The following is a 25,343-nucleotide window of genomic DNA, read 5'->3' on the forward strand; positions in this document are numbered from 1 at the left end:
ATCGGGGGCATCTCATGGCCATCAGGGCTCCTTGTGGTCATTCAGGGCCTCCTCACAGCCCTCTGCAGGCTACTCATGGCAGTCTAGAGCTTCTACTTGTGTCCATCCAGGAGCTGCTTGTGGTCATTCAGGGGCTCCTCATGGTCATTCAAGGGCTACTCCCAGCCCTCTGTGGGCTGCTCATGACCCTCTGCAGGCTCCTCATGGCCATGAGGGTCTCCTTGTGGTCATTCAGGGGCTACTCCCAGCTCTCTGTGGGCTACTCATGGCAATCCAGGGCCTCTACTCATGGGCAACCAGGGCCTACTTGTGGTCATCCAGGGGCTCCTCATGGTCATTCAGGGGCTACTCCCAGCCCTCTGTGGGCTACTCATGATCCTCTGCAGGCTACTTGTGGCAATCCAGGGCCTTTACTCATGGCCATTCGGTGGCTACTCATGTCCATCCAGGGGCTACTCGTGGTCATCCAGGGGCCACTCATGACGATCCAGGGCCTCTACTCACAGCCATCAAGGGCTACAACAGCCTGTCCAGCAGCAGCTCCTCCCTGCACGGCAGCGTCCGGGAGCTGCCCCGCTGCCTCGGGCCTGGTGTGTGTGGCCACGTCACGAGGCAGCCGGAGCGACCGGTCGGGTGTGTCCATGGGGAAAGCTGCCCTTTCCCGGGGCTGTGGGGCCGGGCTGGGAGCTGCTTCCACTGCTGGAGAGAGTGGGGGGCTCCTCCTCGCCGGGAGCAGCCGGAGCAGGCGCGAGGGACAAGACAGAGCACGCCAGGAGCTCGTCCTCCCTCCCTCCCTCCCACCGCGCTCAGCTCGGCCCCATCCCGCATGGATTTCTCCCAGGCTGTGTGTGAGGGCTGAGCTGCAGCCCCGGCTCCTGCTACCGCTTCCTTCATCCCACTGGAGCGCAGGATGGGGCTCCTGGGTCCTGGGGGTCTCCTGCACACGGGGAGGGGTCACTTTTCACAAGTGTTTGCTGTGTGATTTGGTCCCTCCTGTCCCCCCGCTGCGGCGCTGGCCCGATATCTTCATTCCAGATTGCTGTTAATTGATCAATTGACGCGGGGTCGATGCCTGATCCAGGCCTGCTCGATCCGTAGGGGTTTAACAGGGATTTCCATCGACTTCCAGCTCCAAGAGTGGCGGCAGCTCCACAACAGAATTTCCCCTCTCCCAGTGGCCCTGGGTGGCAGCTCAGGGGGGTCAGAGCAGCCCCCTGGCAACGCTGCTGTCCCCAGTGTCCCCTCCCTTCCCCAACCCAGCCCCGTGCCTGATCCCTTCCCAGCACCAGGGCTGATGCTTCCTTAATGCTGGAAGGGTTTGCAGGAGCCTAGAGGGTGCCAGGATGAGCCCCCGCCATGAGGAGTCCCTGGATAGTCACAAGGAGCCCCTGAATGGCCACGAGGAGCCCCTGGATGGCCACAGGGAACCCCTGGATGGCCACAAGGATACCCTGAATGGCCATGAGGAGCCCCTGGATGGCCACGAGGAGCCCATGGATGGCCACAGGGAACCCCTGGATGGCCACAAGGAGCCCCTGGATGGCCACAAGGAGCCCCTGGATAGTCACAGGGAACCTCTGGATGGCCACGAGGAGCCCCTGGATGGCCATGAGGAGCCTCTGGGTGGCCATGAGGAGCCCCTGGATGGTCACAAGGAGCCCCTGGATGGTCCTGAGTAGCCCCCAAAGTGGCTGTGGGGACATGAGCCATCCCAGCCCACGCAGCAGGACACCAGGAGGGGGAGGCACAAAGACCAGGCGCTGGGAAGTCTCTGATTTATTAAAAGGCACTTGAATCCGTACAAAAAAAAAAGATGCCCAGGCCCCTGGCAGCCCCAGCCCAGTGCCAGGCAGAGCCGTGGGCATGGAAGACCATCTTCCCACCCTGGGATCTGGGGGTGCTCCTGGCACCCCGAAGGCATCGCTGAAGGATGCGGGGCTGGGTTGCACCGAGGCAGGAGGTGCCTCCTGGTGTCCTTTGGGAGGGGACAGTGGTGGCACCCAGGACTGTGGTGGCAGGGCCAGCCCAGGCTGGAGCTGGGGGGCTCCTCGGGGGGCCCCTCAGGCGGGCAGGGGGCTGTAGGACTTGTCCTGCCCCGGCCGGTACCACCGGAACAGCCAGAACCGCACGAGGCTGGTGACGACTCCCGGCACGTTGGGGACCTGCGGGAGGACACGGGGGGAGAGCGGATCTACCCCTCCCCCCGCCGTGCTGGGGGAGGTTCCTTGGCCCCGTCCCAGCTAATTAATTAAAATCAATCGTCATCGTGCCGAGCCTTGTCACGGGCTCGGCCGGGTGACACATGCGGCACCGGATGGGGCCGGCCCCAAACCAACGGCTCGGCTGGGCCAGGAGGGGGGCGGGATGGGGTGGGATAGGATGGACTGGGATGGGGTGGGGTGGGGTGGGATGGGATGGGATGGGATGGGGTGGGATGGGATGGGATGGGATGGGATGGGATGGGATGGGATGGGATGGGATGGGATGGGATGGGATGGGATGGGATGGGATGGGATGGGATGGGATGAGGTGGGGTGGGGTGGACTGGGATGGGGTGGGGTGGGATGGGATGGACTGGGATGGGGTAGAGTGGGATGGGATAGGATGGACTGGGATGAGGTGGGGTGGAGTAGGATGGGATAGGATGGACTGGGATGAGGTGGGGTGGAGTAGGATGGGATAGGATGGACTGGGATGGGATGGGGTGGGGTGGAATGGAGTGGGGTGGAATGGGGATGGGGTTGGGATGGTGTGGGATGGAATAGAGTGGGATGGGTCATGATGGAGATGTGGTCGGATATAGTGGGATGAGATGGGATGGGGTGGGATGGGTCACGATGGGAATGTGATGGGATGGGGATGGAATAGAGTGGGATGGGATAAGGATAGAGTGGGATGGAATGGAGTGGGGTGGGATGGGGATGAGGTGGGATGGGTCATGGGGTGGAGATGAGGTGGGATAGGATGGGTCACAATGGGGATGTGGTGGGATAGGGATGGAATGGAGTGGGGTGGGATGGGGATGAGGTAGGATGGGATGGAGTGAGATGGGATGGTGTGGAGTGGAACAGGTCAGAATGAGGATGGGATGGGGATGGGGATGGGGATGGGGATGGGGATGGGGATGGGGATGGGGATGGGATGGGATAGAGTGGGGTGGGATTGGGGTGGACTTGGGGTGGGATGGAGGAGTGGGATGGGTCACGACGGGGATGTGGTGGGATGGAATAGAGTGAGGTGGGGATGAGCTGGGATGGAATGGAGTGGGATGGGCCAGAATGGGGATGTGGTGGGATGGGATTGGATAGAGTGGGATGGGATGGGGTTGGGATGGGATAGGGTGGTGTGAGGATAGGACAGGAAAGGACAGCATCCCCTGGCTGCCCACCACCCCAACCCACCGTGATGTAGGGGTCATGCATCTGCAGGCCATAGAGTGTCCAGCTGCTGGAGGCCACGAAGGTGGTCACGGTCAAGGGGAAGGACAAGCACCGCGTTGACTTGCTCCGGACAACCTTGGCCTGCGGGAGCAAACGTCAGGCTGGGCCCGAGCTGGGCCCCCCAGCTCCTCCCAGCCCCACACACCAGGTCAGCCAGCGGTGAGAGGTACATGGTGATGGTGAAGATGCTGCAGAAGAGCCCCAGGCGCCCCAGGCGCGTCCCCGTGTCCACCAGGAGGGCGAAGTAGCCGCAGCCGGTGACCACCACGGCCAGGAGCAGCAGGATCTGCAGCAGCACGGGGCGCTGGGGGGAGGACAGGGGGATGTCAGGGCGAGGGTCCCCCCCCATCCCCATGTCCCCCAGGCTGCTGCCCCACCTTGGCAGGGCTGTAGTAGAGATACACCAGGATGTAGAGGGTCTGCAGTGCCGCCCCGATGGCGTTGACGGTGATGAGTGTCCCGTCCCCCTTCAGGCAGCCGTAGCCCAGCCAGCCCACGTTGCTGCAGAGACACGGCACAGGCACTGGGCTGCAGCCCAGGGAACCCCCCAAATCTGCGTGACCCCCCCCTCCCCAGGGCCCAACCCCACTGTACTTGGCATCGGTGGTGAGGAAGGGCAGGAACTGGATGTTCTCCACACTCTTGGTCGCCAACATCTGACGCAGGTCAGACCTGGGGAGAGCAGGGGGCAGCGGCCTCCTGGGCACCCACCAGTGCTGGGGGTGGGGGGGGCTACAGTCTCTGTGGCCAGCAGGCACTGCACCCCTCAGCCCCCCTCCACTGCACCCCCAAATCCCTCTGCACCAGCCACCCACGACCCTCCCTGCACCCACAAACTGACTCTGGTGGTGCTCCCACTGCACCCCCAAACCAGCCCTGGTGCCCTCCCCATTGCACCCTTCCATGTCCCTCACTGCATTGCACAAACTGCCCCTGGTGCCCTCCCCATTGGACCCCCTCACAGCCTCCACTGCACCCCACAAACTGACTGTGGTGCTGCCCCCATTGCACCCCCAAACGGCCCTGGGGCCTTCCCTATTGCAACCCCAACCCTCCCCTGGCCCTCACTGCACGCCCCTCAAATTTGCCCTGGTGCCCTTTCCATTGCACCCCCAAATGCTCCCCCATGGCCTCCACTGCAGACCCCAAAATGCCTTTGGTGCCCTCCCTGTTGCACCCCAAACCCTCCCCCGGGACCCCCATTACACTACAAAACTAGTCCTGGTGTCCTCATTGTACTCCCACCCCCCAGGCCCCCTCAAATCCCCTCATGGCTTCCACTGCACCCCAAAACTGGCCCTGGTGTCCTCATTGCACCCCCAATCCCTCCATGGAGCCCCACCCCCCACCATAGTCCCCACTGCACCCCAAATTAACCCTGGTGTCCTCACTGCAACCCCCAAACTCCCCATGGTCCCCCATTACACCCCAAAACTCGCCCTGGTGTCCTCATTGCAACCCCAACACCCTCATGGTCCCCACTGCACCCCCAACCCCCCCATGGTCCCCACTGCACCTGCAACCCTCCTCCTGGGCCCCACTGCAACCCCAAAACTGGCCCTGGTGTCCTCCCTGCATCCTCCTCGGACCCCACTACACCCCCAACCCCTCCATGGGCCCCCACTGCACCCCCAACCCCCCCCCTCCCCATGGACCCCATTACACCCTAAAACTCGCCCTGGTGTCCTCATTGCAACCCCAACCCCCTCACGGTCCCCACTGCACCCCAACCCCCCTCAGGGACCCCATTGCACCCTCAACCTCTGCATGTACCCCACTGCACCCCCAGCTCCCCCCGGTCCCCACTGCACCCCCAACCCCTCCATGGTTCCCATTGCACCCCCAACCCCTCCATGGGCCCCCACTGCACCCCCAACCCCCCCCCATGGACCCCATTACACCCTAAAACTCGCCCTGGTGTCCTCATTGCAACCCCAACCCCCCCCCCGGTCCCCACTGCACCCCACCCCCCCTCATGGACCCCATTGCACCCTCAACCTCTGCATGTACCCCACTGCACCCCCAACCCCCCCATGGTTCCCACTGCACCCCCAACCCCCCACACGGACCCCATTACACCCCAAAACTGGTCCTGCTGTCCTCCCTGCACCCCCGAACCCCTCCCGGTGCCCCCGTCCCCGCTCCCCTCCCGGTGCCGCCGCCGCTCGCTCACAGGCCGGTGGCGAACATGGCGAGGGTGGCGGCGAGGCAGAGCCCGGCCAGCACCGACGTGGCCATCCCGGGGCACCGGGAACCGGCCACGGGGCCCCGGCGGCGGCGGCGCTGCCCCGGCGGGGGGAGCGGGGGGGGCGGGACGCACTACCGGGGAGGGACCGGGGAGGGACCGGGGAGGGAGCGGCCGCGATCCGGGAGGGGCGGGGGGGGATCCGGCTCCGAGCGCCCGCCCCGCGGGCACCGGGACAGCAGCGGGGAGGGCACTGGGAAACACTGGGGACAATGGGAGGCACCTCCGGTGTCGCGTGTCCTCAGGGCCCCCCCCCCCCCCCCCCAGTTCTGGAGAATCCCCCTAGTTCCTCATGTTCCTGTGACTCCAGTTCTTCAGGATCCTGTGTCCCTGGATCCCCAGTTCCCGGAGCCTCAAGTACCTGTGATCCCACCTTCCATCCTGGTGGTCATTCATCCCCCTAAGCCCAATTTCCCAAGATGCCACCTCTCCAGGACCCTCCGTCCCTGGGATCCCCCACGATATCCTGGGGGGGGGGGGGGGTCACACAGACCTGTGACCCCAATTCCCTGAGATCACATCTCTCCAGGACCCTTCATTCCTGGGGTCCCCAAGTCCAGGGATCTCATGTTCTTGTGACCAAAACCTCCCCAGGGTTGCCCCCCAGCATCCTGGGGGTCACAGAGTCCTGTGACCTCAAATCCGCAGGATCCTGAATCCCTGGAATCCCCAGTTCCAGGGGCCTCAAGTCCCTGTGACCCCATTTCCCCAGGGTTCCCCCCCAACCCCCATATCCTGGAGGTCACTCATCCCTGTGACACCAATTCCGAGATCCTGCCTCTCCAGGGCCCTCCATCCCTCGAGTCCTCCCCAACATCCAGGGGGGTCACACAGCCCTGTGACCCCAATTCCCTGAGGTCCCACCTCTCAAGGACCCTCCATTCCTGGGGTCCCCAGTTCCAGGGGTCTCAAGTCCCTGTGACCCCATCTCCCCAGGGTGCCCTCCCCTGTATTCTAGGGGTCACCCAGCCCTGTGATCCCAATTCCCTGAGACTGCACCTCTCCAGGACCTTCCATCCCTGGGGTCCACAATTCCGGAGGCCTCATGTCCCTGTGACCCCATCTCCCCAGGGTGCCCTCCCCCATATCCTGGGGGTCACTCATCCCCCCTGTGACCCTGATTACCTGAGATCCCACATTCCTGGATCCCCAATTCCAGGGGTCTCCTATCCCTGTGATCCCATCTCCCCAGGGTCTCCCCCCATCCTGGGGGTCACTCATCCCTGTGACCCCAATTCCCTGACATCCCATCTCTCTAGGACCCCCCATCCCTGGGATCCTCCCTACATCCCAGGGTGTCACACATTCCTGTGGGCTCACCTCCCCAGGATTCTGCACCCCTGGGGTCCCCCCACATCCAGGGGGTCACACATCTCTGTGACCCCAATTTCCCAAGATCCCACCTCTCCACAACCCTCCGTTCCAGCATCCCCAATTCCAAGGGCCTCATGTCCCAGTGAACCTATCTCCCTGCACCCCCAGCATCTTATACCTCAAAGGTCCCACATGCCTTTGTGATCTCCCATCCCCCTATCCCTGAGGCCACCACCCCATTCCCAGAGCCACACATCCCCAGGGACACACTGCTCCCCTCTGGGGGGCCCTGGGGTGCAGCCAGGCCATGTCCCCTGCCCAGCCCTGGGGGTTCTGGCTGCACCTCAACCCCCTCCTCACCACCGGTGGGGTCTGTCCCATCCCAGGGGAGTCTGTCCCACCCCCTGGGATCTGTTCCAGGAGTTGCTGCCCCACACCTGGAAGTTCAGTGCAGAGCAGGGGGAAGGGCCCCTCCTCCTCCCCCTGCCCCGGAGGCCTTTGTGTCACCAGATAAAGCCGGGGCCAGTGCCAGCCGCTGTGGCACTTTGCCACTTCACAGCCCCGTGCAAACACCAGCCAATTAATTAATTAACCAGCCCAGCCCCCCATGGGGACCAGGAGAGTCTGGCCCCCAGGGAGGGGGTGGATGACCCTTTGCCCCCCCAGCCCCAGGAGATCAGTATGGTTTTGGTTATTTATTCCTGACAATTGTATAAAAAGTTCCCTGTTAAAAAGCTGTACAAAGGGGGGGTTGGCTGGGGGGGCCCCTCCGGCACCCAGCGGAGGGGGGGGATGGGGGAGGGCCAGGGGATGAAGGGTGGGGAAAGGGCACAGCACGGTGGGGAGGGGGATGTTTCCTACAGCCCCGCTCCTCCGGCTGCCAGGGCGTCTCCAGCCTGTCCAGGCTCCCCGAGCCGGTGACCCCGGGGGTCAGCAGAGCCACCGGTGCCGCCCCACGTCCCCACCTGCAGGACACGTCCCAGTCCGAGCCCACCGCCGGGAGAGCCCCGAGGGTGGTGGGCAAGCTCAGCTGCGGGGCAGGGGTGCCAGCCCCCCACTCCTCTCCAGTCCAAGGCACGGAAGCCCCTCCAGCTCCAGGCTCCCTCTCGGCCTCCTCCTTCCATCCTGGAAGGGCCAGCGGGGCTGCTCCGACGGCTTCGGGCCCTTCAGTCCCATAATACTGACAAATCCTTTCCTGGTCCGTCTGCACGCAGGGCAGGCGTGTGGGGACCACGGGGATCCCCAACCTCGGCGACTCCGGGCACGTGGGGCAGCTCAGAGCCCCTGTGGCACCAGGAGGGGCAGGAGGAGGATGATGAAGGTGAAGGGGCGGCTGCTGCTGCGCATGGCCGAGTTCTGCCCCACGCTCCTCAGCACGTGCGCGGCCGCGTCATCTGTGGGGAGGGGAAGGAGGGGGAGCAGAGGAGTTGTCAGCACCCCAACAGAAGGAGCTGTGCCCCAAGCCAGCAGCACATCACCCCTGTACAGGGGGTGCCACCAGGACTGACCCCCTCACCAGCCCAGGTGACCCCAGGAGGGGCAGCTGGGCTCAACCCAGTGTCCCCCACAACCCCCAGTTCCCCCCAGGAAGGGCAGTTGGGCTCAGCCCAGTGTCCCCCACAACCCCCAGTCCCACCTGAAGGGCAGTTGGGCTCAGCCCAGTGTCCCCCACAACCCCCAGTCCCCCCTGAAGGGCAGATAGGCTCAGCCCCCATCTGCCCACAGCCCCCAACCCACCTGCCTGGATCCTCCCCTTCTGTGTTGAGGCCGGGACAGGTGGTGCCGGAGCTGTGGAGCAAACAGGGGGGGTCACACCAGGGAAGGGTAGTGCCCCAACCCCCCCAAAACCCAGTTTCACTGTGGGCTGTTCCCCCTCCCTGCCCAAGCCACCAACACCTTCCCAGCCAAGCTGTGAGTGCCCACACCCCGGGCTGGCCGAGGGCCATGGCCGGGCGGTGACTCAGCTCAGCCAAGGCCACGCTGGGCACCGGCGCCTTGAGCGGGAAAGGGGGGGCGCGGGGGGGACCCTGGGGGGGCGACAATACTCACTGCCTTTGCCAGTGACCGTCACCTTCAGCTTCAGGCAGGCCTCACCATGGTGGTGGATGGGCTTGGCTGCAAGGGGGGAGCTGGGTTAGGGGTGTGGGAAAGCTCGATGGGGACCCCCCCGCAGCCCCCCTGAGCTCCCCCCAGCACTCACAGATGTAGTAGTAGTTGTGCCCCTCCCTGAACTCCTTGCCCAGTGTGAAGGGTGTGAAGCGCTGGAACTTCTCCGAGAACTTCTCGGGGCCGTGCAGGGCGCTGGGCTTGTTGCATTCCCAGCGGATCTGCTCCCTGGAGCTGGGTTTGCAGGCCTGGAACTCCTCGAGCTCCACCAGGTACAGGGTGTAGCGCTCCATGACCCGGGGGTCCACGCTGCCCTCCTCGTAGTGGGGGCAGATGATGTCCAGGTAGTCGTTGAGCCGAACCTCCACTGTGTAGTCACTCCACAGGAACCTGTGGCAGGAGGGAGGCTCAGGGGGTCAGTGCTGGGGGGACCTAACCTGCACCCCCAAATCCCCCACAGCCAGGGGGGAGCAGCCCCCTGCCCACAGCAGCTCCAGGACAGAGCACCTTTGAGTCCACCCTTCCCTGTGCCGAGTCACACAGCACCTGGAATGGCTTTGACAGGATACCCCCCACTCGGCCTTCCCCCCGCCCCGGCTTGGCCCCCCCCCCCGGCAGTGAGGGGGGAGCGCACCCCACTTCCCAGCGCTCCCCAGGAGCCGGGGAGCAGGGAGGGGACCGGCTGGGACGCGCTCCCTGCCCGCACCCTGCCCGGCCCAGCGCTGCCGGAGCAGGAGGCGTCGCGGCTCTCGCCGTGGGGCAGCCAGCCTGGCTCCAGCTGCTCCCCACACCCCGCCCGGAGGGGGGGGACACGCTGGGGGCCTCTGCGGCGACCCCACCTCACTGGCTGCAGTAGCCCCGGGAGGGCACAGGCACTCACGGGGGCACCCCCAGCTCCCCAAACCTTACGGGGGGACGCAGCCCTACAACCTGGGGGTACACGGCCTGGGGATGGGGGACAATCCCCACGACTGGGACCCAGCCCAGGGAAGGAGGGGAACCCACACAGCACGGGGGGAGCATTGGTGCCTAAGTCGGGGGGACCCCCACAGCCTGGGGGTCACGGCCCGGGGAGGGCACCCCCACAGTCGGGGGGTCTGGAGTGCGAGGGGAGGCTCCACTAAAGCCAAGGGGGACACTTCTAGAGTCTGAGAGAGGTCACCCCTACAACCGGGGGGGGTGCGGGGGGGCACATCTACAATCAGAGGAGTCACTGCCCGAGAGGGCTCCCCTACAACCGGGGGGGTCACGACCCTGGGGGGAAGAGGTGGGGCATCCCTACAACCTGCGGGGGTCACGGTCCCGGCGAGGCAACCCTACAACCAGGGAGGGTCATGGCCCCGGGGGGGGGAGCACCTCCCGAATCTGTGGGGCTGTTGCTTGTGCTGGGGTCACACCGCAGCCCCCGCCTTCCCCGGGGGCCGGTGAGCGGGGGGGCCCCCGCTCCAGGTCTGCCCCCCCCGCACATCCTGCCCCGTGTTTGTCAACACGGTCCCCGGGGCCGGCGCCGGGGCTGGCGCCGTGCCCCCCCCGCGGGAAGGAAGCGGCCCCTTCGCACGGCCCTGGGAACGGAAGGGCCCCCCCGGGCGCACCTGGACCGGCCCCGCCGCCCCCTGCACGGCCCCTCCGCCCGCTCCGCACCGGCCCCGCCGCCCCGTCCCGCACAAAGGCCGCCGGGGGAGCGGAGCGACGCCGCCCGCGCCCTCGGGGCGGCGGGTCCCGGTCCCGGTGCGTGTGCTCGGCGGCGGGGGAAGAAGGAGGGAGGTCCCGGTGCCGGGCGGGGGTCACTCACCGCGGGTTGGAGCTGTTCCAGAACACCGTGTGCCGCTCGGCCATCGCCGCCCAGCACAGCCCCAGCAGGGCCAGGGGCACCCCCGGCCACCCCATCGCTCCGCGGGTGCTGCGATCCACGGGCGGCCCCGCGCCCGCCCCCCGCATTAAGTACGGCCCCGCCGCCGCCCCGCCCCCGCCCCCGCCCCGCGCCCGCACAACAACACACGGGAGGGGGGAACACACGACACACCCCCACTGCGACTGGTACGGGGCAAAGGGACCCCCCCCCCACCGGGACCGGGCAGGGGGACACACACACCCCCCCCACCGGGACCGGGCAGGGGGACACACACACCCCCCCCACCGGGACCGGGCAGGGGGACACACACACCCCCCCACCGGGGCCGACACCGGGCAAGGGGACATACCCCCCACACCCTCGGGCCCAGCACCGGGCAAGGGGTCACACACACCCCCACACCGGCACCAGGCAGGGGAACACACCCCCACGCACCGGGACCAGCACCGGGACCGGGAAGGGGAACACACACAGCACTGCCGGGAACGACAGCGGGCAGGCACACACAGCCAACAAGTGACCCTCAGCGGGGGGGACCCCACACACATCGGGGAGGCCGGTCCTGCCCTGGCAGCACCCATCACCCTTGGGTGGGGTGCGTGGGGGGATCACCCTCATCTGGTGTTCGTGGTGTGACCGCGGGGGCTCGGGGCAGAGCCGACCCTCCTTACCTGGGGGGTCTGGCTGAGGCAGGGGGATCCCTTTCCCATGACCCCCAGAGTGGGGCAGGGGGCTGTAGGTGCAGGATAAGCACTGTGGGTGCAGGATTAGAGCTGTGGGTGCAGAGTGGGGGGGTGTGGGTGCAGGATTAGGGCTGTAGGTGCAGGATGGGGGGCTGTGGGTGCAGGATTAGGGCTGTAGGTGCAGGATGGGGGGCTGTGGGTGCAGGATTAGGGCTGTGGGTGAAGAGTAGGGTGGTGTAGGTGCAGAGTGGGGGGCTGTAGGGGAGAGTGGGGGGCTGTGGGTGCAGGATGGGGGGCTGTAGGTGCAGGATTAGAGCTGTAGGTGCAGGATTAGGCCTGTGGGTGCAGGATTAGGGCTGTGGGTGCAGGATGGGGGGCTGTAGGTGCAGGATTAGGGCTGTAGGTGCAGGATTAGGGCTGTAGGTGTAGGATTAGGGCTGTGGGTGCAGGATGGGGGGCTGTAGGTGTAGGATTAGAGCTGTAGGTGCAGGATTAGGGCTGTAGGTGCAGGATTAGGGCTGTGGATGCAGGATGGGGGGCTGTGGGTGCAGGAGGAGGACTATGGGTGCAGGATTAGGGCTGTGAGTGCAGAGTGGGGGGCTGTGGGTGCAGGATGGGGGGCTGTAGGTGCAGGATTAGGGCTGTGGGTCCAGGATTAGCGCTGTAGGTGCAGGATGGGGGGTTGTAGGTGCAGAGTGGGGGGCTGTGGGTGCAGGATTTGGGCTGTAGGTGCAGGATTAGGGCTGTGGGTCCAGGATTAGCGCTGTAGGTGCAGGATGGGGGGTTGTAGGTGCAGAGTGGGGGGCTGTGGGTGCAGGATTTGGGCTGCGGGTGCAGGATTAGGGCTGTGGGTGCAGGATGGGGGGCTGTGGGTGTAGGATGGGGGTTGTAGGTGCAGAGTGGGGGGCTGCGGGTGCAGGATTAGGGCTGTGGGTGCAGAATTAGGGCTGTGGGTGCAGGATTAGGGCTGTGGATGCAGAGTGGGGGGCTGTGGGTGCAGAGCAGGGGGTGGGCACAGTGGGCAGGCTGCCACAGCCTGTCGGCAGCACGGTGCCTCGCTGTCGGCTCCCATTTGCTCCGACACGGATCCATCCGTGTCCTGGCCGGCGCGCGACGCTTCGCCGCGTGTTGTGAAGCGATAACTCAGCCGCATTTGCAAAACAACTTTCCTCTTGTTTATTCCATAATGATCCATTGATTGTGGGTAATGTTGCATGCCCTGTGCCGCAGCGGGCGCGGAGCACTCCCCTGGCACGCGGCGGGGGCTCCGGCAGGCGCCGGCGCTGCCACCGGAGAGCGGCTGCCGCTCCCGCGGCCGAGGGCTCCCACGGGCCCAGGCCATGGGGCCGAGTGCCCCACATCCCACCTGCACCCTGTGTATCCCGGCCTCTCTCCCCACCCTCGCTCCCGGGAAAGGGGACTGGCTTCTTCCCTCTCATCCTCCCTGGCTGCGGCCAGGCCTGACATCATCTGTAATGACGGTGCGAGGCCTCTGCTCCCGGTCGCTGGCGCTGCCGTGGCTTGTACAGGGGAGCACCTCCTGGGAACACCCCTGGGATCTGAGAGCTGGAGCACGGCACGTGCAGGCCACGGTGGTGGGAGCTGGTCCCGTAGTCCTGGCATTGCCCTGGTACTGCCGTCACCATGGCAGGGACACACTGAGCCAGTGACTGGGGAAACTGAGTCAGGGAGCAGTGATGAGGGGCTGGGCAGCCCTGGGTGCCCAAACCCCGTGCCAGCCCTGCTGGGGGCAAAATGATCCTCCTGGGGCACCACGCTGGATCCACCTCCTGGCACTAGGATGTGGTACCCAACTCTGTTGGTCGAGGGGCCCCTCTGCCCCCTCTGCCATGGTCCCCAGCCCTGCAGCAGGACCACCAGGACACAGGGAAGGGGGCTGGGAGCAAGGCCATGGGCTCACACCAGGACCCAGTGTCACCAACATGCCTTGCCCACGGCAGCAGTGGAAGGACTGGGAGAGGAAGGACAAGCCAATGTGCCCTGCTGGGCCTGATGGACAATCTAGGGCTGGAGAGTGTCCCTTTACTTCCCTTGGGACATGACAGTGGGGCACAGGGTGGGTACCCACCCGCAGCAGCACTGGGGGTGCCAGTGGTGCTGTGTACGTGGCGCACGTGGTCACGGCCATGGCCACGGCACCAGGAGCAGGTAATGGTGGGCCAGGATTGGTGCCTGTACCAGCAGGACAAAGGTGAAGCCACTGTAAACACCAGCGGTGCGTGGCATGGGGCAGGTGGGGCTGGCCAGAGGCAAACTCGTGACAAGGTGTTTATGGTTTCTCGGCTGGGGACACCCGGGAGTGCCCCGGCCCCTGCCTGGGCTGACGTCACCGGTGCGAGGCTGGGGGAGGAAGAGGAGTAGTGCAGTCCTTGGCTGGGAGCGAAGGCCACGGTGCCACGCGGTGCCGGGTGCGTGCAGCCCGGCAGGTAGGCATGGCTCGGTGCCAGCCTGTGCCCAGCGGGGGCAGAGCCGTGGCCCTGGGGCTGTCCAGCCGTGCCAGGACCTCACACCTTTGTCTGGAGAGCAGGAATCGCCCAGCACTGACCAGGCTGGTTGGAGCTATCCCAGGATAAGGCAGAGCCTTGTGCCACACGGCTGCTCCCGGCACACATCCCCTTCCCACAGACAATGCCAGGGCTCTGGAATCCCCCAGCACTTGAGGGGCACCCAAACCTCGGCACCGGGGACCCAGCAAGGGCCCTCTCTTGACTTGGGGCAGCAGGGCTTGGGCGAGGGTGACCCCAACCCTGTACCAGCACCCCAGAGGACTCCTGGTGAGACCAGGCTACCCCGCTGTGCCCAGCCCGAGGGCATGGAGTGGAGCAGAACTGGGTGGCTGGGCCCTGCGGAGCCGTCGGCAGTGCCACGCACGCACCGGGAGTGGTGCCAGGGTCGAGGCAAATGGCAGGAGGGATCCTGCAGGCAGGGCTCTTTGTGCCAGAGTGGCAACCCCAGCCCTTGCACCCCCTCAGGGCAGCGGACGGCTGGGCCGTGGCACCACTACGTGTGCCACCGTCATGGTACCACGCCGGGACAGGGGCTGTGCCTGGTCCTTGGCTGGCCCCTGGCAGCCCACATCCTGCCAGACATGGCCCTTGGCAGTGCCAGTGGTGCTGCCGTGGACACACCATGCCCACCCTGCCCTGGGTCAGCCTCGGGTACCAGTGGCACGCCGAGACCCCGGGGTGGGGGTCCACGGCAGGGACCTCAGCCCCGTTCCAGGTCGGGCCTGTCGGAGTGCGGGGGGGATGTGGGGAGCCCGGCGCCTGCCGGGAGCACTACCAGGACCCGTCTGACGGGTTCGTCGGCTCTTCCCGCACCCGGACAAGCCCGGGCCGGCGGGACACCCAGCCACCGCCCAGCAAGCAGCGCCTGCTGGGTGGGGGAGAGCGGCCGCCCTGCCCGCCGCGGCTGCGAGGAACCCCCCAGCACAGCAACACACCCCGGGAGAGGGGCCACAGCCCCCGCCTCCCACACTGCTCTGTGGGGAGGGGCTGCCCCCCTCCCTGGGGGCACTGAGCTCCCCCAGCCCTGTGGAGTGCAGGGTTAGGACCCCACAGCTGCTCCCCTGTGCCCATGGGGGCTGTGGGGTGCTGGCTGTGCCCCACGCCTCCGTGACCCCAGTGAAACCCCCTTAGCAGTGACTCCAGCCCCAGGCACAACCCCAACCCCCCACACCTCCTTGCCTGGCTGGAGGGCACCGAGGAAGAGCCGAGGGCATTCCCCCTTCCCGCAGGAGACGCCAACATGTGTCAGATCCCCCCAAAGCCGACAGGAGCCGGCATGCCTGGCAGAGCCAGACACACGGGCGGGGGGGTTATGCCGGGGTTCCCATGGGGCTCCCGGCACCCCATGGCTGCTCGCCCTGTGCAGCTGGTGAGGATGGCAAGGAAGGTTCTCCTGCCCCCACTGCCCCCAACACCACTCCAGCACCCCCAGGGATGCGTGCCTAGACCCCCGCGAGCTGCCCTTACCTGTGGGCTCTCCTGTGTTCCTACGGGAAGCACCAGATCCCTGCCAGATGCTCCATGGTAGTGCTGGGGGGTGGATGGGAAGCAGAGCCAGCGGAGGGGTGCACCCTGCATCCCCCCTGCCATGGCTGGAGCTGTTGTGCCTGGTAAGACAGGTGGAGGTCAGCCCTCACCTGACCCCCTGCCCCAGCTGGAGCCCCCCCAGGCACCAAAGCCCCTCCAAGGGCCGGGAGCGCTGCACACCATCGTGACAGGGGTCCGTTTTTTTATCCTTTTATTATTTTTTTTTTAATAGACTAAGAGCAGAATATGAAAATCACCAGCCAAAGCACTTGAAAAAAAGGTTGAGAATGTTTCTTTTTTGTTTTGTTTTGTTTTTGTTTTGTTTTGATCTGTTTTGTTTTTCCCCAAAAAGTGTCTGTGCGTTTGCATAGGTCGGGTCTTCACAGAAGACGAGGAAAATCCAACACGTTCGACTATGTACAAGCCAGCCCGGGGCCGGCGCCGCTGCCTATGGTACAGTATAGATATATCTCTGTAGTCGCTCTCTGTACAGTATGTATAGATCTATATGGGTATGTACAGGCTGCCCAGCCCTGGGGGTCCCTGCCCTCACCAGGCTCCCCCTCTTGGAGCTGCCCCCCAGCCCCGGAGCAGCCGCTGGGCACTGGGTGGGCTGCGGGCAGGACCCCGCGGCACAGGATGGTGTCGGCGGGAGGTGCAGCGCACTCAGCCGCGTCCCTGCGGACGTGGCCGCGCCCGTTGGCAGGGTGGGAGGCGAGTCCAGCCGGGATTGGCGCGTGCCACGATCCCTGCCCCGCGGGGCAGCTCTGCGGGTGGCTCTCCGGGCGGAGGGGGTGGTCCCGCGGTGGTTCCCCCGCTGGCTCTCAGGAGGGGTGGCAGGTCGGGGGGGCCGCACTCGGCAGAGTGGCGCTGGCTGGGCCCCCACGGGCGCCGGGAGCTACGAGGCCAACAGGGTCATGAGGAAGAGCGCGGCGGCCACGGCCAGGGGCAAGTGTTCCCGCTTGGGGCTGGTGCCGCTGATGCTCTTCTCCAGCTTCGGCATCTCCGGGTTGAAGTTTTCTGCGGGGAACAGCGAGAGGGTGAGGGGGGCAGCGGGGCAGCCCCAAAACCCCACCCCCAGTTGGCTGGGGCTGCCCCAAAGGCGGCGGCGGGGGGGGACGCGGCGCGGCGGGGCTGGGGGCTCTGCCTGACTCACCCAGGTCCTCGATCTTCACCTCGGGCCGCAGGGTGAACTGGGGCAGGGTGGGCGCCAGCTTCTCCCCGGAGTGTGACGCTGTAGAGGGAGAGAGGGAACGGGGGGTCATGCTCCCTGGACGCCCTGTGCTGCAGCCCCCCCAGGGAGGGAGAGGGGACCTGCCAGCCGGCCACGCCGCCCCCCGCTCGCCCACAGCCCCCAGGGTGGGCACAGAGGTACTTACTGGAGGCGCAGCAGACAAACACCTTCATCTTCAGGCAGGCCCGGCGGTGGTTGTGTGTTGGTGTGGCTGCAAGGCAAGAGAGGGCTGGGGGCAGCTCCGTGGCAGTGACCCCATCCCTGGGCACCCCGAGGTGCAGTGGGTCTGGGCATGGGGATGTCTGGTCCTGCCCAGGGGTGTGCTCTGGGCTGGGGGAATGCAGCAGCACCCCAAATCCTGCACCTGCACCAGCACCCGAATCCTGTGCCAACAGCCTGTACCAGCACCCCAATCTGGCACTATTACCCCAATCCTGCATCCTCCATCCTACACCATCACCCCCCAGCACCCCCATCCTGCACCAGCACCTTCACCCACACACCCATGCTGTCCCCCATCTTTCCCTGTGCTCCCATCTCTCCCACACATCATGCACCCCCCCACACACCATCAACCCCTCCCAGACCCCCATCCCAAAGCTCCAGGTGCCCACTCTTGTGGAGGGGGGAACAGCTGCCCAGCTGTGGGAGGTGTAGGGGGACCCCAGCTGTGGGAGGTGGTCCTTGCTGGGGGTGCAGAGGGGCCCAACAGGGTAGGGGGACCACCCGGGGAGGGACATGGGGTGACCCGGCCGGGGCTGTGGGGGTCCCGCCCCGGTGCCCCCACGTACAGATGTAGTAGTACTCCTGCCCCGCGCGGAACTCGTAGCCCAGTGAGAAGGCGCTGTAGCGCTGGAACTTCTCCGAGAACTTGATGGGGCTGTGGGGCGCGTGGGGCCGGTTGCACTCCCAGCGCTTGAAGCCCTGGCTGGTGTTGCAGGTGCGATACCCCTCTGCGTTCACCATGTACAGCACGTACTGCTCCAGCCGGTGCTCGGGCACCGAGGCGTTGTAGTGCGGGCAGTAGATGTCCAGGTAGTCGTTGACGTTCACCTGCACTGTGTAGCCCTCCCGCCGCAGGCTGCAAGGGAAGGAGGCGATGGGGGAGTCAGAGACACACCCTGCACCTCCCCAGACACCATCCCCCTCCTCCATGGGGACCCGGAGGCTGGACAAGGAGCGAGTTGCAGAGTGGGGATTCCAGGAGCAGCGGCACCCCCTGCTCAGCCTCTGTGTGGAGCCCCCGACGCAGCGGGGCTGTGCAACCTCACGACCCCGTGGAGCAGAATCAACATCCCCGGGGGCACGAGTGGACTGGGGTGGGAGAAGATCTGTTGTCAAGCTACATGCACGGGTGGGCTGTGCAAGAGCACGGGCACACGTGACGGCATTGCCAGGTCCTGCTGGGAATGTGCCAGCAGCCTCAAGGAGGAGACAGACACAGCACGATGGACAGACAGACCCAGAGGGGCATCGGGGTCCCGCAGGCAGCGCGGTCCCCGCGGCGTGCAGCCGCTGGGTATGCATGGAACCTCGGCATTCCCTGGCATTCCCTGCCTCCAGCAGCCCAGAGCCGACCCACCGCAGCCGCCCACCACGGCCCTGGCACGCGCGGCAGCTCGGAGCCAGGATTTCTCACCCTGCTCTGGCTAATCCCGTTAGTTCGTTAATGCCGTAAAGGGTGGCCCTGGGGGAGCCTCATTTGCATTGATTAGGAGCAGCAATCCCCTCAGATCCACTCAGGAGAGGCTCCGCTGGCTCCTAATCCGCGCCCGACGGAAATCCCGGCCTCGGTAATCCTCGCCGCCGCGCTGACCCGCTGCTCCTGCCAATTAATTACCACCCGGCGCTGGCTCGGCACCGAGCCCGCCGCGACAGCACCCGACCCTGACTGGAACGCGCTTGCCGCTGCCTCAGCGCTGCCTCGGGGGGTCCCGAGCCCGGATCCCGCGGGACATGGACCGCAGCATCCCGGCACACGCGGCCGAGCTGCCCCGCGCAGCTCCGGCTTGCGGCGCGTCGCTCCGGACCGCGGCCCTTTCCCCGCCTCTCACGGCAAACCCCAGGCTGCGAGTCCCCACCGCTCAGGCTCCCCTTGGCCCACGGAAGGTCCCGCCGCCCCTCCCTTGCAGCCGAGCGTTCGCCGGGTCTCCCCGGCAGGGCCGGGCAGACAGCGGGCAGGGCTGCACGTGCAGACGCCCCACCCTGCACCATCGCCCCCGGCGCTGTTTGGGGAGCCCCGGCACCGCCGGCGCCCGCGGCACCCCGGGAGCCGAGCGCCGGAGACAGAACCAAAGGGGGGACCTGGTGTCGGGCAGCAAAAGAGGGGGCGGGTGGGCCAAGAAGCGCCGCCTCTGGCACCGGGGGGCAACGGTGGGGGGCTGATGGTGGAGCTCGCCGGCCGTGGGACAGGGAGCGCAGCTCCACGCTCCCTCGCTGCGCAGCCGCTATTCCGAAGCCCAGCCCGGCACCCGCCGGCAACTGCTCCGCCGGGAAGGTGCTGAGGCAGCCACCCTTGCTCAGCGGGCGGGACCTTTCATCTTCCCCCTTTGATGTGGTGGGAAGGGGGGCAGGGGGGGAGAAAAAGGCCTGTTATTAAAGAAATGGCCCCAAGGAGAAAATCGCAATTAACTCCGCGCGGGACGCGGGGCCGGGACGCCGGCGTACCCCAATACCTGCTCCCCACACCGGGGCGGGCACCGGCAGCCGGGCCTCACCACGGCCGGGCTGCGGCTCTGCCAGGGGATCGAGGAACCGGAGGAAGCGTCACACACGGCTCCGTGTCCCACCGTGCCAGGGGAAACCCGGTGCTGGGGAGCTGTAACACCCCCCACCCTACTCCCCTGCGGCACCCAGCTCTGAGGCACAGCCCCCGTGGGACCCCACGCTGGGGCTCATTAAGCAGCGGCTCATTAAGAAGAGTGGCTCCTGATAAACAGCTTTGCTAACGAGGCACTAACGTCTCCCCCTGGGGCTGGGACACACCAGCACCCATGGTAGGATACAGGGGCCCCAGGTGGTGTGGTGAGGGCCCCGTGGTAGTCATTGCCAGCTGCCATGGCATGCCGGGAGCTCCAGGGCATCAGAGCATCATCAAGTGCTGGGAGGGCTGGGGAATGGCCCCACAAGGAGACAGCCACAGGGCCACCACAGCCTGAAGCACAGCCAGGGGACCCTGGCAGCAGCTTCAGTCACAACACTGTGTCCCTGCCATGCTCGGCTCCTGCACAGTCACTGTAGAGCAGCAGCTCATGCAGCTGGATACCCCTAAACTCAGCAGCTTCCCCAGTGCCATGGCCAAAGCACCCCGAGACCTGTTTGAAGCACTGTGGGCCCTGGTTTGGGGTAGAAGGGCAGGAATAGACACCATGAGAGAGGGACTCAGCCTCTTTCCTCACTGGCACCCACCCCAGAGCAGGCACAGGCTGCCCCGTCCCAGGGTCAGGATGGACCCTCGATCTCCCAGGCTCCGGCAGCCGCGGCATGGCCAGCAGGGTACGGTGGGCTCCAGCAGTGCCCGAAGGGTTAAGTGCAGGAGGAGAACGGGCAGCATCACTTCTGCACGACTGCATTTGTAGAGCAGGGCTCGGCGAGGCGGTGGTACCTTCCAGCAGCCTGTCACGCTGGGCAGATGGATGTCCCCTGGCATCACCGGCCCTGGGCTCAGCGCCCACCGGCCCCACACAGGAGGGACCCCGGTGGGCCCCTGGTACCTGGCACGCCGCAGCCACCGGTGAGCTGGGCGGCCGCTCCGCTCCCATCTGCTGCCATAAATCCGGGCTGTGCGCCGCGTGCTGGCTCCCGCACTGCTGGGGAGCGCCTGGTGCACTGCAGCACACCCCGGCAGCGGTGGCACGGCGCGGACTGGACCCCCATCTGGACCCCCACACTGCAGACTCATCCCCACGGGTGTGGGAGAAGCCTGGTGGGCGGTGGGGCCAGAGCAGGGCTCAGCACCCCATGCTGGTGGTGCCAGTGGGGATGAGCGGGGGGGCGACGCGGGGCATCCCCCATGTGTGGATTGTGTGGTGCCCCCGGCACCGGACACCCCCCAGCACAGCCAGGCCCTTTGTTCGGCTCCAGCAGCTTCGTCCTTTTGGCGCATCCGGGGCCCATCGATCACCAGGGGAACAAAAAAGTGCCATTGATTTACGAGTCCCCTTCCTGTCACCCCGCGCCACAGCAAGAGGCAAAGGCGCACCGACCGCCCCGGCCGGTCCACCACGATGGACAGAGGGACAGACAGACAGATCAACCGTCTGCCTGCACCCACGGCTCAGCCACCCGGGGAGACGGGGGGGCTCAGCGCAGCCCCCGCCCCGTGCCAGCCCTCCCCACGCAGCCAGCGCTGCACAGTCACGGCGCCCAGACGGCCACGCACACGCGCGCTGGCTCGGCAGACAGCGCCTGCGACGCAGCCCACGCACGCGGGTGGCACCGAGCCACGGCACAGCCCCCCCGGCCTCGCCTGGCGCAGCCGCAAGGCGCGGGCACCGCCGGCACACGGTGTCCCCGGGGCCACCTCCCCGCGTGGGGAATTGGGGCTACGGGGGGCGGGGGGACAGGGGGCTGCTCCCCAGGTAGAGGGGCTGGGGTGCCAGCAGGCATCTGAGGTGATGGGCACAGCCCTCCACAAGCACTCCGGGACGTCAGCACCACCCTACAGGTGCCCCCACTCCCCCCCGTCACTATCGACGGCCACGCGATCCCTGTAATCCCGGCTAAAGCCGGCACCTTCCCATGTTGCTAACAAGATCAATGAGGTTTCTAATTGGGTTTTAATTAAACCATCAATCTGCAACCGGTGACTCAATTACCGGCCCGGGCAGGAGCAGGTGGCCCCGGCCCTGTTGCACCCCAACACCACGGCCACTTCTCCCATGGGAACCCCGGCCGCGCTGCCGGGGCTCGGTGCCGCCCATCGCCGTGACTCACAGGGCATGGCACCCTCTGCCCCCGGGCACCCACTCCTGCCAGCACCACGCCGGGCACCTGTGGGTGGGTGGTGGGGGCTCTGGGTGCATCGGGGACCAGCCTGGAGGGCACGACCATGGGGTGGGGGGTGGCCGAGCACCCCTCAGCTGACCTGGGGACACCACAGTCCCCTCCTCTGGCCCTGCAGCCAAGCAGGGAACTGCCCCTGCTCGGACACAAGTGCCCCGTGCCCCACAGCACCTTCTGCTAGATGCCCCCAGACCCACTGGGGAGGGGGATCCCTCCTGCTGCAGGTGACCCCGTCCCCAGCCCTGGGGGTGCCAGCAGATGTGATGGGGGGATCCATCCACGCACAGACCCGGCGTTGGGGTCTGGCTGCTGCAGGGGAGCCTGGGCCCCCTCCAGACCCCTTCAATAGGGATGTGGTTCCTCTCCTGTGTGAGTTGCTCCCCAGAGAGACTGCTCTGTGCTGGGGCTCTCCAGAACCCACTCCAGCCCTCTCCAGATGCCACTCTAGCCCTCTCCAGAGCCCACTCCAGCCCTCACTGCCTGCGACACAACCTCAGCAAGATAAAAGCCACCTTGAAGAGGTGAGCGTGGCGGCAGCGACGGCGCTGGGGGGGCTGCTTGAGCTGGGGGTAGCACACAGTGCTGGGCCCTCCCTGCACACAGGTGGGCTCTGACCCCCCCACCTCAGCCAGGCATCAGCACCCCGTGTACTCCCTGTCTCGCAGCATCCCCCCACTCTGTCCCCTCCACAGCACCCAGTGCCCTCAGTACCAGCACCCTCAGTCCCCACACTGGAGTCAGTGGCAGAGCATGGCACACACCAACCTGCTCTGAGGGACTCCTGGGGGCTGCAGCAGTGGCAGGGGGTGCTGGCCATGCCTGTGCCCATGTACAGGGACAGCATCTGGGACACCCAGCAGGGAGGTGGCATCCACCAGCACCAGCATGCCAGGGCCCAGTTCGGCTGGGGATACCCCAGGAGCCCCTGGCCCCACTCTGTGGGGCACTCCAGGGTCACAGCCCCCCCCAAAAGCCAGTGCTGAGTGGGATACAACTGCCCTGCAGCTTTGCCTCATGCCGTCGGGCCTGTTCCTGGCAGGACTTGGGATTGGAGGGCAGTGAACAGCCAAGGGTCATCCCACAGCCCCGGGGCTCACTGGCTGCCACCAGAGGAGGTGATGGGACAGACAGATGGAATGTGCAGCTGGACCAACAACTGGTTCCACCTTCACACCTCCCCAGGGCTTTGCAGACACACCCCAAACCCACAGCACGAGGGGTGCCCTGGCCTGCTCGGTGACCCTCCCTGGCACCCCCAGCCATCCCTCACGTGGCTGGGGGGCTGAGCTGCCACCAGCTCCCTGCTACCTGAGGCACTGTTGGGACCACGATGGGCTCCATGGGTTGTTCCTCACCCCATCCTCCCGCCGAGGGTGGCCACAGGGCCACCTGTGGGGGCATGGTGGGAGATGCAATAGATTTGTGGGGTGCCTGGCACAGCCCCCAAGGAGCGTCCGCAGCCAGCACCCCCCTCCTCCCTGGAGAGCCCTAGAGGGCCGTGCTGGGCTTGTTTATGGCTCCGCTTGCAGCGGGGTTGCTGGGATTTGCAGGCTGCGGCCCAGGGAGCCTAATTCCCCCCATAATTTATCTAATCCAGACACTTTACCGTGCGGCTGTAATTGCGTCCGAGCTGCCGCACTGCCTAACAATAAATATCAGCTCCGGAGTCCCTGGGACACGGCTCTGCCGCAGCCGCCCCCACCGCGCCGCCCGTGCCCTGAGCTGGACGCTCGCGGCCGCGCCAGACACGCGTGCGCGACGGGTGCGGGTGTCTGGCTGCAACCCCCCCGGCGTGGTACGGCAGGGGCAGTGATGGCACCCCCTCCACCCCGACCCTCGAGAGGTGCCGGGGCACTGGCAGGTCACGGCGGTGACGGGGTGGGGACACTGGGTTGTGGCAGGACAAGGGTGGGGGCGTGGGTGGGTCTCACCCGATGATGTCGCGGCAGTGTCGCGGTGTGGGGACGGTGCTGGGGGTGCCGGGGGTCTGGCCAGAGCAGAGGGGCCGGGGGGATGCCGAGCGCAACGGGGCGAGCCCGGCACCTCGCCATTGTGCTGCGCCTCGGCACGTCGCACACACGCACGATTTATGGGGCCCGAGCTTCCGCCTGGCGACACAATCTCAATGGTAGGGGAGGGGGCTGTCGGGGCTGCTCCCGCCCCACACAAAGGGGTGCAGGGCGGGGGGAGGCCTGGGGAGCCCCCGCACCAGCGGGCACCAAGGGGATGCTCTGGCTGGACGCATGTCCCTGCCACACCCCTGGGTGCTCGCACTGGTGAGGGACGGGGAGGTGGGAGATGGCAGCGGGCACAGATCCCCCTGGAGGGGTTTGCGGGCACACCACGGGCACGCAGCCCCCCCTCCTCGGGGGGTCCAGCCCAGATCGTCCCCATCACACACCCACTCTCAGGTGTGAGTGCCACGCAGCCCCGGGCGAGGGCAGGGGTAGCCCCGGCACAGGGTGTGAGGGAGGGGCTCCGTGTCCACGGCCACCGAGCCCTGGTCGCTGCCCTCCCGGTAGCCGTTCCCACTCTCCGCTCGCACCCCCCACCGCCCCCGCAGCCCCGGGAGCCACCGCCGCCGGCCCGAGGATGCCAATGCTGCCAGTCCGAGGTGGTGGGGGTCGGCGGGCACCTGTCGGGCCCCCCCGCCTCCACCGCGCCGCTGGTGCCGCTCCCGCACCCAGACAGGCGGGGGGCGAGTCTGGAAGTGGGAGCGAGACCCCTGCCCGCCCCGGCGCATCGGGAGATTGATACATGGGAGCGGCTGGACGCTTCCCGATGCCCCCGGAGGGTCAGCGCTGTCGGGGGGCGCCGGGGGGCTCTGCCCCCAGTGCCCACGACCCACCTGCGCCCGCACCGGGAGCCGCCGAGCCCCGCCCGGCAGCGCGGCCACGGGGACACGAACCGGCCGGGTGGCTGCCGCCCTCCCCTCGGAGCGACCCCCGCCCCCGCGGGCAGGACGAGGGGCACCGGGGGCACCGGCACTGGGGGTCCGGCGGCCCCGCCCGCACGAGGGCACCGCGCGGAGACCGGCACCGGGGGGGGGTTGTCCCTCATTCCCGGTGTCGCCCGCCGCCCCCCGCGCATCCTTCAGCGCGATCCCCGCCGCGTCCCCGCCGCGTCCTTCCCGGTGGCGCCCCCCGCCCCGCACCGCCCCGGGGACCCCCCCCCCCCGCCTCCCGGTGCGGGTCCCGGCGCCCCCGCCCGCACTCACTGCGGGTTGGAGCTGTTCCAGTGCACGGCGTGCCGGTTGCCCAGGGCCCCCGGCGGCCCCCGGCCCGGCAGCAGCAGCAGCAGCGGGAGCAGGGGCAGGAGCCCAGCCGCCATCCTGCCGCCGCCCGAGCCCGCCGCGATCCGGGGGAATGGAGGGAGAACCGAGCCCGAGCCGCCCGCGCCCCGCGGCCCCG

At 66.9% G+C, this 25,343-nt stretch overlaps 3 protein-coding genes across 4 annotated transcripts; all 3 read right to left on the reverse strand.

The window, feature by feature from the left end:
* Nucleotides 1-1,763: 1,763 nt before the first annotated feature.
* On the reverse strand, nt 1,764-5,733 carry SLC50A1 (solute carrier family 50 member 1). Its single transcript, XM_032713152.1, has 6 exons — nt 5,614-5,733; nt 4,035-4,112; nt 3,818-3,941; nt 3,586-3,744; nt 3,402-3,521; nt 1,764-2,162 (listed from the first exon to the last, which is right to left on the reverse strand). The coding sequence occupies exons 1-6, from the start codon at nt 5,676-5,678 to the stop codon at nt 2,061-2,063; spliced, it is 648 nt and encodes a 215-aa protein (XP_032569043.1). The 5' UTR covers nt 5,679-5,733; the 3' UTR covers nt 1,764-2,060.
* A 1,949-nt stretch (nt 5,734-7,682) lies between these two features.
* On the reverse strand, nt 7,683-11,008 carry EFNA1 (ephrin A1). Its single transcript, XM_032713153.1, has 5 exons — nt 10,898-11,008; nt 9,200-9,495; nt 9,049-9,114; nt 8,737-8,787; nt 7,683-8,393 (listed from the first exon to the last, which is right to left on the reverse strand). Exons 1-5 carry the CDS (start codon nt 10,990-10,992, stop codon nt 8,275-8,277), a joined length of 627 nt encoding a protein of 208 aa, XP_032569044.1. The 5' UTR covers nt 10,993-11,008; the 3' UTR covers nt 7,683-8,274.
* A 4,881-nt stretch (nt 11,009-15,889) lies between these two features.
* On the reverse strand, nt 15,890-25,343 carry EFNA3 (ephrin A3). Of its 2 annotated transcripts, XM_032713151.1 has the most exons (5): nt 25,151-25,343; nt 17,721-18,010; nt 17,075-17,140; nt 16,852-16,929; nt 15,890-16,715 (listed from the first exon to the last, which is right to left on the reverse strand). In XM_032713151.1, the coding sequence occupies exons 1-5, from the start codon at nt 25,261-25,263 to the stop codon at nt 16,594-16,596; spliced, it is 669 nt and encodes a 222-aa protein (XP_032569042.1). In that variant the 5' UTR covers nt 25,264-25,343; the 3' UTR covers nt 15,890-16,593. The 2 variants fall into 2 exon arrangements, with proteins under 2 accessions (XP_032569042.1, XP_032569041.1); XM_032713150.1 differs by lacking the exon at nt 25,151-25,343 and having other exon boundaries at nt 17,721-18,935.

This window comes from Chiroxiphia lanceolata, chromosome 29 (genome assembly GCF_009829145.1).
Source record: "Chiroxiphia lanceolata isolate bChiLan1 chromosome 29, bChiLan1.pri, whole genome shotgun sequence".
NCBI lineage: Eukaryota > Metazoa > Chordata > Aves > Passeriformes > Pipridae > Chiroxiphia > Chiroxiphia lanceolata.

Bases quoted from the DNA above. Each gene is read 5' to 3' on its own strand.
- SLC50A1 (XM_032713152.1), bottom strand. From the start codon at position 5,678: ATGGCCACGTCGGTGCTGGCCGGGCTCTGCCTCGCCGCCACCCTCGCC. The intron at 4,113-5,613 runs GTGAGCGAGCGG...TGCTCTCCCCAG, and splicing joins GCCATGTTCGCCACCGGCCT to GTCTGACCTGCGTCAGATGT. The intron at 3,522-3,585 runs GTGTGTGGGGCT...TTGCTCCCGCAG, and splicing joins TCTCACCGCTGGCTGACCTG to GCCAAGGTTGTCCGGAGCAA.
- EFNA1 (XM_032713153.1), bottom strand. From the start codon at position 10,992: ATGGGGTGGCCGGGGGTGCCCCTGGCCCTGCTGGGGCTGTGCTGGGCG. The intron at 9,115-9,199 runs GTGAGTGCTGGG...CCCCCCTTGCAG, and splicing joins GCACAACTACTACTACATCT to CCAAGCCCATCCACCACCAT. The intron at 8,788-9,048 runs GTGAGTATTGTC...TTTGCTCCACAG, and splicing joins GACGGTCACTGGCAAAGGCA to CTCCGGCACCACCTGTCCCG.
- EFNA3 (XM_032713150.1), bottom strand. From the start codon at position 18,456: ATGCATACCCAGCGGCTGCACGCCGCGGGGACCGCGCTGCCTGCGGGA. The intron at 17,141-17,720 runs GTACGTGGGGGC...CTTGCCTTGCAG, and splicing joins GCAGGAGTACTACTACATCT to CCACACCAACACACAACCAC. The intron at 16,930-17,074 runs GTAAGTACCTCT...CTCCCTCTACAG, and splicing joins GTTTGTCTGCTGCGCCTCCA to CGTCACACTCCGGGGAGAAG.